A 10,439-nucleotide genomic window follows, 5' to 3' on the forward strand; every position below is an offset into this window, starting at 1 on the left:
GCACTACACATAAGTATAAGTTGCGCTCGATCTTATATTTATCCGCATTTCTCTCGGCGGGTATGTGGTCCGCAAGGTCGTTGTTACATTTGGGTCAATCATAATCCAAGCACCCGGCGCGAAAACTGGATACCACTCACGAACGACTGCATTATCATTATGTCCGCTTCGAGAGCGTCCGAGAAGGCGATCAGGGCAAGGTGAACGGGCGAAGAAACGGGCCCGTTCTTTGATTCATTGCTGAATTAAGTCCAAATGAAGACGTTGAAAGAATTTCTTTCCAATTTCGAAAACTTTTCGACACCTTCGCGAATAAAAACACGTAGGCAGAAAAATAAATATAACGCTTCAACTTTTATTTGCTAACTTCTGAAATTTGCAGGGGTGGTGATCAAACGAAGAGAAGTTGAGAAAAGGAAAAAAAGATTGAATAATTAATCTAAATAAATCTATAAACCCCTATTATTTTATTTAAAAAAATTATAAATAAGCATTACTATGCGAATGCGAGTCAATTGAGAAAATTAAATTAAAACGAATTTCACATAGAAAATTCGAGAATGTAGTTTCTGTTTGATTAATTTTCATATGAAATATTCGAGACAACTCACAACCTTTTGCCAGTGAATAGACTGCCAAATGGTGTTGCTTCTCAAGCGTTATCTTAGCTCCGATATCTTGGATTGGAATTAGGCTCAATGAACAATTACGAAGCAAGTGTGTGAGCGCGTAGAGACGAAGTCCATTTACACCGATGCCATATGGCTTGCGAGAAAAGAACGCAAGATAGAAAAAGAAGGAGAGAGGAAGAAAGAACAGCGATGGGTTAAACTCAGTTGTGCACATACACGACAAGTTTGCGAACGACTCAGCGCCCATACTATTCCGCTTGGCGTCTAATTGATCGCGATTGAACGCGCGTCCCGTGACGAGACCGGTAATGCCGCGTCCGAGACAGCAAGGAAAACAGACGCCCTCGCGTTTTTTCAAACAAAATAACAATCCGTTTGCATTCGAGTGTGCATGGGTAACGTTTTTGCCGAGGTTTTTGCGACACATAAACGATACAGTCGCCGGCAACCGGCAATTGAGTGATATTACGGAGGAAAAAATGCCTTGAAAAGCTGTACTAATTTCACAAATGAAAGGTAATGTTATTGATTTCTTTGTACTATACACGCTATTATTTTCTTATACTTTCCATAATGATCTTATGCATCACTTTTTCTTTTTTCCCCCCATTTTTCCTTTCAATCTCGCACATATAATACTTTTACATTAATTTTACTTTGCAACAGAATTTCTTTTATAATATAATATAAGTCAAAGTTAATCCTCACTTAAATATTAAGTCTGTAATACATTCTGTAATTCCAAAGTTCGTATATCATAGAAAAGTTTACAAGATGGTTAAAAAGTATACAAGTTTTAAACCTACAAAAATTTGCATCGGGTATATTGTTAGTAGAATTTATTATATAATAATTCTGTATATTTGCACGTTTTAAAATATAATGTCCTAGGAGATGCCGCAGAAAAAAAACCTTACGGAAAAACTCGGAAAAACATCAAGCATACATGTACGAGAATACGTGTTCTTGCTGAAAATTTACCGTGTAAATTTTTAACTGCGTTTTTTTACGTGCAAAACAGAAATTAAAAATGTAGAAACCGTGTTTCACGGTGTTTCGTAAAAATTACTTCTCGGATAACGTAAATGTAAAAAAAAACGATCATTTTACTATTTATCTCGTTGCACAAAAAAAAATGCAACGTGTTCTTTTGACTTTCCGGCGAGGACGTCATTAGCGGCAAAGCTCAATCGCGAAATTACATTGGATAAATGTGAATACGGACGCATTCGTGATTTACAATCATCATCATCAGCGATTGCCGGACAAATGTGCAGAGAAAGCGTATCCGTAAAAAGCGGATTAGTCCTAGTTTATTAGTCAGCGTGAATCGCATTTATAAACAAGGCACGAGCGCAGACTTATTCGACAATACAAATTGTCGTCATTGAATTGGTCGAAAGGAGGCGCCCGAAGAAAGTAATTTTCGCCGATCTCACAAATTGCATTAACATCTAAATGATGTTGATTTAACGACATTCATTTTCACGATGTCCTTCTCGATCTAATATCTAACATAGGAGATAGAAGACAAGTGTATGTGTCTTCTCTTTAGTGAATTGCATCCATATCAAACTCAAATTAACATTTCGAAAAAATGACCGACTGATTGTAGCTTGTAGCAAGTTTCATCCGAAAATTGATTCGTTTCAACTAACAATTTAATGTTAGATTGAATGAAAACTAATCGAGCTGCTGAAACAGTGAAGATAGTCGCGTGTAAATTCATTATTACGTCTGAGATAACAATGCTAGTCCGATCAAACAGCTACTGTGATTTGGCAAAGTATCGAGTAAAGAGAACTGGTACGAGATAAAAAGACGGCCTTGCTTCGCCACTGTTCTTGCATCTTCCGCACGAGTGTTAACCGGGTTAATTAAGCTTATCGACGTCATTGTGCACGACTTTGGTACCGTTACGTCGTGCAGGGTCAAAGAGGAGGTTTTCAACGTTTCATAATCCGGATATCCACGCAACTCTTCGACGTCGACTTCGCCATTTATATTATATTATTAATAAGGCGTAACGCGCGCGGATGACAGACCGTGAAACTTTGCCATTAAAGTGAATCGAATCGCGGATGGTAATGGAAACTGCCCATAATTTGCTCTTTTCAGATTATTATATTATCATTTCATAATTACGTGGTTTTCTTGCAATTTGTTATAATAGAATAAATCAGATTTTCCTCAGAAATAATTCAAGTAAAACGATATACTACCACAGAACTCAACTCCCTGACGCGGAAGTTGATAATCTGTGATAAGAATCTATACTAAAAAGCTCAAATTAATTACAGAATAAAATTTCCAAATGAAACTATAAGCAAAGCATAATTAATTATCCCTCATATATTTCTACAGATAACAATTTCCATCGCTTATTTTCTTTATTAAACTCTCGCTGAGAACATTATTAGAATTATACAGAATGTACACGCGCATCTAGAGATGGGTCGAGATATTTTTTATATTCAATGGAGATTAATATGCTATGCAGCGATCTAGATATAGAAGCGCTCAAGTGAGAGTCTCAACCATCCGCTGTCATAATCAGTTCTTCAACGGAAATATGTAGGGCGTAATACATGCATCGTACGGTTCAAGTTACTTTTTATAATCCCATTTTTCTGCATACAATCACAACTAAATTCTCAACAAGATTTCAATCACGACGCAGTTATAATTGAGGTTGAAGTGAAACTTCTTTCAACAAAAGTAGAAAATGTCTGAAATAAGACGAGCTTAATATCTGCAATTGAAATTAAAATGAAGCGAAATAATTCGTTACGAGAGATAAAAAGTATATGTTATTAAGGTAGCAAGTCTATTATTAAAATTACGGTCGAGGATGTTCCGAGACTCCTTCCCCCCTATTTACGCATTAATCAATAAACCAATGTATTCATAAATGATCTATTTATATATATGTGGCAATGAGAATCTACACGCGTTATGCGAGTTTATATATACGTCCGCTGTGGAATATCCACCGCGGATTCCATCCACAATCTACAATACATGATACGCGACACGTGGCTAAATTTCCGTGACGTAAATCCGATCGATTTTTGTGACGAAACCATGACGGAAACCGTGGCGCCTTTCAACCGACGAGCACTATTCCGTACATGACTGAGAACAGATACAGTGTCATCGACCGCCGAAACTACGCTTACTGTTAGCGAGCAAGCCCTATTCCAGGTCCAGTGACCACTCGGTGACCTTAAGTCATCGTCGATATACCGTACGATTGTCGTCAAGCGAGCGGCGTAGATGCAATGGTCGAGCGGATACGTTGCGATACGCCGCTGGGACACCATGAGTCAGTTATCGTCAGAGTTAATATAGTACAAATCAGCATTTAATATACCGTAAGATGAGATCATATTGAGACGACAGAGGTAATCTCGTGCGATCCGACAACATTTCAGCTTAGTCTATGAAAGATAAATTAAGGAACGCCTGGAAGTGAAAATCAAAGCTGGCGATTTTTAATAAAAGTCACAAGATTAAAAGAGACCGTAGTTATCACACCCTAATATATTTTCTGTAATGGTAAAGTTGATCGTCATTTATAGAGTCGTCTCGACAAAAGAAAAGTTTGTTCAATATCGAATTAATCTGCTTTATATTTTATTTAAAAGAGCGATCATATTCCTCCTATTACACACATTCAACACATTGCAGATAATTTACGTAGGCTGTTCATTAACGTTTGCGGCGGTTAAACCAGCACAATCGAAAGTTACAACCGCGCCGTTAATTACAAGCGAGGGATTAATTCGTTCGATAACTCATCGACGCTCTCACGAGCGTGAAAACGTGAAAGCTTCCTGCCAGTGACGACGATAAAGCACCGGCGACCACTGCCAAGAGAAAATTCGAAAGCCGTCGGTCGTGAAAACCTGTTCGGTCGAGTCATCGACTACGATTCCTGTTTTGTTCCATTTGGAACGAAATCGGGGCTAGACGCGCGTGAAAAACAGATCTACCTGATTCGCCGGCCTATTTACGGTATTGCTTCTTTATATGCTGCCTTTCGGCCGAAAATCATATTCGATTTCGTACGTGTCAACAGTGTCAAACTGCAATCCAAATAAGTAAGAAAAAGAGCCATCTTTTCTTTAAGACAACGTGTCAATCAGCAACATATACACATAGACCGAGCATTCCGGTCTGCAGAGTAAAGCCGGAAGTTCAAGAGTGAGGTAGTTGTTTCGCGTCTACTGTTTTCTCACTCTAGCTTAGTTCTATCACTTTTTCTTAAAGGGTCATTCCACTTTAACGGCCCAAAAACTATGCTTATCTTTAACCATTTTTTCACAGTAAATACACAATACAATAAAAGAAATCTTTTCGGGATTTATTAGGGCACTCTTAAATAACCCAAAAAGTGTTTGTCTCATAATTTAAACAATATTTTAATTAAGCGTTTTCTACGCCGTTCAAACGGCGTGTCAAAAATAATGCAAGTCTGCTGCGTTGATGACTTTTATCATTCAGGCCTACCTGAAACAAAAATCAAAAAGATTCTTAATCTATGTAAGCGTCCCCATGTCCCAAATCTCAATTAAGAATTTTTATTTAAAAATAACAAAATGGTGCCAGTTTAAAACTTTTTTCAAACTGGCACTGGCACTTTGTTATTTTTAAATAAAAATTCTTAATTGAGGTTCGGGACATAGGGACACTCATAAAGATTAGAAGGGATCTTTTTGATGTTTTGTTTCAGATAGGCCTGAATGATAAGTCATTAACGCAGCAGATTTGCATTTTTTTTGACACGCCATTCGAACAGTGTAGAAAACGCTAGAGTGAAAAAGCAGTAGACGCAACGCAACTATCTCTGTCTCCAGCAATTTTTTCCGTATCACTGAAGGACCGTACGATAAAATTTCGAGACGAGGCTGTTTTAGTAATCTTTGAATTTTAACGATTATGAGCCATTCTCCGGCCTTTGGAAACTGCGTATATATTTTAACTGTGTGTCTGTTATTTTATAATTGTGACTTACATTCTTTCTGACTTTTATCAAATGACTTCTTATCGTGGCTGGATCATTTATTAAGAATGATTTTCTTTATATTAAACATTGGCCAGTTAAGGTCGACTAAATATTGCTTATTGTTATTTATTACTGGCAACTAAAGAGATTTCTATCTTTTAACGATTATCTTTCTTAGCCTAGGAAAGCGTTGACGTTGATATAAAGCAATCACCCTATACCAGAGACGTCACGAGGCAACTTTGCGATACGTGTGATATCACAACGGAGCAACATTTCGCCTTCCGCGCGACGTAAAGGGACGCGTGCAACAGGAAGAACGTACTCGAAGTAGCTGGAGGTCGCAAGGGCGATAACACGGCTTGATAAGAATGTAGTGCATTCAACGATAGACTTCGAGAGCTCGTTAGAACGGCTCGCGAGAGTTGTACATGTAGCTCAGGTGTATCGGCCCCCCTAAACTCACTTCAACGAACCTTGAAAGACGCGCTGCGACTCCCAGTCATTGCTATCGGACACTTTCTTCCGTCTGCGAGCGTCGACCCATAGGCTGGCTTAACATATTACGCGTGACGAGGCACATGTTGATCGACCTACGAACGACAGCGAAACATTCCAGACCCGGAGACAATGAGGCATGATAGAACGATGATTCCGCGTGTCTGAGGGACTCGTGCCGTCCGAAGTGGATAATAGTGGGCTTTTCTTATGTGCGTTTTTACGCTTTAATTAAATGTCGATTAAATATCCCGGCATCTTTGTCGTAATATTAATAAAAAACCCCCCACGTTAAACGAATAACAAAATTACCGAGGGAAACAATACTAAATAACCACGTGTCTTATCTGTAACTGTTATGCTAAAGCGATTAAGAAATTTCTGCCTATATTGTTTACACAATAATGAGCGTGTTACATGAACGATTCTCTCCACGCATGTTTTATGCAGATATGATGAATACAAGTCTCGGAATAAATGACCTTTGCATGCAATTTACGTTACGTTGTTGCGATTGTAAATTAATCGAATTTTAATTAAGGCATAGCTGATTCGATTAACAACGAGATTACGGCTACAACTTGTGTGAATTCTAGCAAACTTTTCGTTATAATTTTCAACTAGAAACGCGCGACTTTACATGCACAAGATATTTTCTCGCAACACTTGGACGTGTTGTGTTACGCAACCGTCCAACACCGGCAATTAGGAAAACGTCACGGAATCGCGTAAAAGAAAGTCCGTCGTCGGCAAATTGAGTGCCGAGCAAATTAATCGTAGCGTTATGTCATCGAGCGTATAGCCGATCAGCCAGGGTCAATCGTAAACATATGTACCTGCAAAGCGGTGCACCCGTGACATTTTCAACCCCCGTTCGTTCGGTAAGGAAAGGTTCAAAGGTCGAGCAGTGTCTGCGGGCGGCACCACCAAGCACGCATATAACACGCGATATTTTAAAAAAAGCACACGGTGTCTTCCGAACTTCTCTTCCAATTTACCAGCCCATTCACCTCCGGTACGCTTTCAACTGCATTTCCCGAGAAGAAGTTTTTTAACGAGGCCGAAGTCGGTCTTTTAGCCGATTAATTGGTAGAAAGAATGGATAAGATCTATAATCCTTTTTCGTATTAAATATCAGGTTTGACGTTTTTTAAACGTGAGTAGAATACGAAAGCTTCATTGTTCTCAAGTTAAAAGATCGCACTAAGCCTTCTAATTATTTTGAATATGTTTAAGACGAATTCGAGTACCTTTGTTCTTTTGCTAGTGTCTAATCTCGTAGACGAGAAATATAAATGTAGTTTAGAAAATTACAAGTATTTTCAAACTGGAAATCTCGGGAAGTGCATTGAGCTACAATCTCTCATTGTCTCCAGGATGGAAAGAGTTGCGGTCGTTCCAGATGAGAATGCGAGACACAAAGGACGACGAGCACGGTCCTCCGCCATAGTTTGCGAAAGGAAATGCTCGTAGTTAATCGGATTTTGGACGACTTACTTTGGAGTTTGTGACGTGGTCGGCAGGCACGGATTCCGGAACGGTTTGCAGGGTGCTCCGCATGCTAGCGGACATTGTAGGCCAGCCAGTTTTACTCCAGCCTTAGACCTTTCTCCGACGCTGTGTCGATGCACCCTCTTCTCTCCTCACACCTGGAATAAAGGAAGGACGTTCAAGGTAATCCCCAAGTCCGCGGGACTATAAGATCTGCACCAACAGGGCCTTCAGCTCTTTTTGGCGCATTAAAAGCGGAAAAAATACAGTCATCGATGAGCTATTGAGAGGTAAACCGCTGACCAAAATACCCCAGCAAGGCCTGCTGCCCAAACTAATGCCCAAAAAATGGCCAGTAATGCCCAGTGATGCCTCAAATCTGTACACCACAATGCCCTCAGCTCTTTACCCCTCGGGGAAAGTGAATAAGCGAGTAGCGTTAATCACCTAATAACTTTTCCCGAAGAAGGTAAGAGAGTAGAGACAGTTTTAATAAATCTCGATATATCTTGCAAACCAATCCAGAATATAGAAACAATACACATAAACTTAAAGCGTACTAAAATGTTTTATGCAGATGTATTTATCGCGTATAAAACTGGAATGGCTTATCCGTTTTAACTAGCCTTTCATCGTGGAATATTCCCAGTTAATAATTACCAACATTCATCGGCATTAGGGCCATCCTTAACCAAGCGGATCAATAATCTCATTTTCACCCAATTTAGCCGAGCGCAAGATCGATCTTGCCTGAACACGGCGCCCGATATAGCGACGCAATCGCACTGATTGACAAAGTGTGCTTTATTAATTGGTATGCACGGTAAACCGTGGACTTCAATTACCACGCCGGTGGTATCCGTGCGGTGCCGGCGGCGTACGCGCGCACCCATCATCCGATTGTTACACACATGTGCGCGCGCGGTCGACCAAACCGTAAAACGACACTACGCGCGACGGTGTTTATACGCGGGAGAGACACAATGTGAGTGATCGAATGAGTGCTACGCACGGCAAAGGGCAGCGAAAATATCGGCGTTAACGAGTTTTCACGATTGTCGCGTAACGAGCCAGTGCGTATCGTAATTATTATTAGTCAGCCGCGTATATTTGCATATATATCGATCATATATACCTCTCGATTAATGTACAGATGTATGTTATTGTCCATATTTAGAGCTTCTTAAAACGTATTAAAGTGTTACGTTAATCTAACGGGCATTGTGTATAGACTTGCTGCATTACTGGGCATTACTAGGCATTTTTGGGACATTAGGCCTTGCTGGAGCATTATAAAGATAAATTAACATAAAACAAGATAAATAAGCTAAAATAAGATAATAAGATTAAGTAATGCCCACCGGGCATTAGTCGGCATTGCTGTGCACGATTTTGATCAGCGGTTTCTCCCTCGGCGAGGACATTTAGCTTCCAGCTAAAAAATTGCATGTAAACAATATTTTTATTTCAGTTAGATAAACTCGTGTACGATACGATTGCTTAATTTTATAAGAAATGTTGAATAACGTGTCGAGCGGCCGGTTAACATATAACACCAGCTTGTTCTTTCAGTTAAAAATTTTACGTTAGGCTACGTGTGGTTGCGGTGGTCTGGAAAGGGCTAAGAAGGATACGATCCTTCAGGCCGAAACGGGCCGAGCTTACACAAGTAGGCGAGCGTGAATCATACCTCGTAGCAACGGATACACAGACGGAATGTAACATCGGGCCAACTTGGGCTCTTATATGTCTGCTGACCCACGGCAAGGCGATACGTTCGTATATTACAATTCTATTTATATATACGCGACAAGTGCGACCATGTTTCCGCGCAAAACACGCTACCGATGTCCATATTCTGAGCCGCGAGTCGGAAAATCAACCGTGTTGTTAAAATTGCTTTCGTAACGCAGCATTAGACACACTATCGAATGTTTCGTTTGCAATTTATCTCAACACAGCGTGATAGCCGAGCTGTATATACCGATGATGTCAGAAGAAAAAGGAGGAAATTTGCCGAAATTGCCGACGACAAGCTACGACAAATTACTCTTAATAAAAATATCTACAATCGTGGAAAAAAAAGTTTAAAATTAACATCTCAGAAATAGACTTCCCGCTTTGTACTTATTGACGTCATCGATATGTGTACATAGTTAAAGTGATTATTATATCGCTTTAATTAACCAGTAAACTACAACTCAAAATCTCTTCAAGGTTTACTTTGTCAGCAATATTTCTTCAGATTGTATAAAAAAAACTTACTTATTTTGTCCATCTATGATAAGCAAAAATGTATTGTCGACTTTAGAAAAATTGTATTGAAAACAATCCAACTATCGCGTCATATTAAAAGGTGCAAACGAAATCAATAGTTCTACGACACTCTCTAGTTTCGGTTTTACCTAAAGTTTCTATCTAATCGAGCGGAACAAGAAATCTGCGGAAACGGTTGAAAGGGAGAAACGTCGGCAGCAGAGAAAAAGAACGAACGAAGTGAAGGAAAAGATACTTGCATACCGGGTGATCTGTGTCTACTCACGATGGCGATTACCGAGCGTTATACAGGGTGTCTTTCCATATCCGACAAAATTTTGGAGAAGATAGAACGGATCGAGATGAATGGAAAAGTCCTGTACCATTTTGCAATTTTCGTAATAGTTAACGAGTAATTAATTATTAAAAATCGTTGTCTTAGGCCGGCCTACCGCCCAATTCGAGCGCGTGGCGAGATGTGCGCATAGCAATATCGATCGCTGGGCGGTCACATCTTGCCACGCGTTCGAATTGGGCGGTAGGCCGGCCTAAGA

General features: G+C 39.8%; 1 protein-coding gene across 3 annotated transcripts in view; it reads right to left on the reverse strand.

Moving 5' to 3' along the window:
- Window positions 1–10,439, reverse strand: part of LOC105561994 (serine/threonine-protein kinase MARK2-like) — a 104,139-nt gene that overhangs the window by 80,715 nt on the left and 12,985 nt on the right. For all 3 annotated transcript variants that reach the window (XM_012012447.1, XM_012012446.1, XM_012012448.1), the window contains exon 2: window positions 7,636–7,787. In XM_012012447.1, the coding sequence (XP_011867837.1) occupies window positions 7,636–7,710 (75 nt within the window). In that variant the 5' untranslated portion in view covers window positions 7,711–7,787. The remainder of the gene's footprint in view (window positions 1–7,635; window positions 7,788–10,439) is intronic.

The sequence above is a fragment of the Vollenhovia emeryi genome, unplaced genomic scaffold (genome assembly GCF_000949405.1).
Source record: "Vollenhovia emeryi isolate VEMERY1.0 unplaced genomic scaffold, V.emery_V1.0 DF939197.1, whole genome shotgun sequence".
Classification (NCBI taxonomy): Eukaryota; Metazoa; Arthropoda; class Insecta; order Hymenoptera; family Formicidae; genus Vollenhovia; species Vollenhovia emeryi.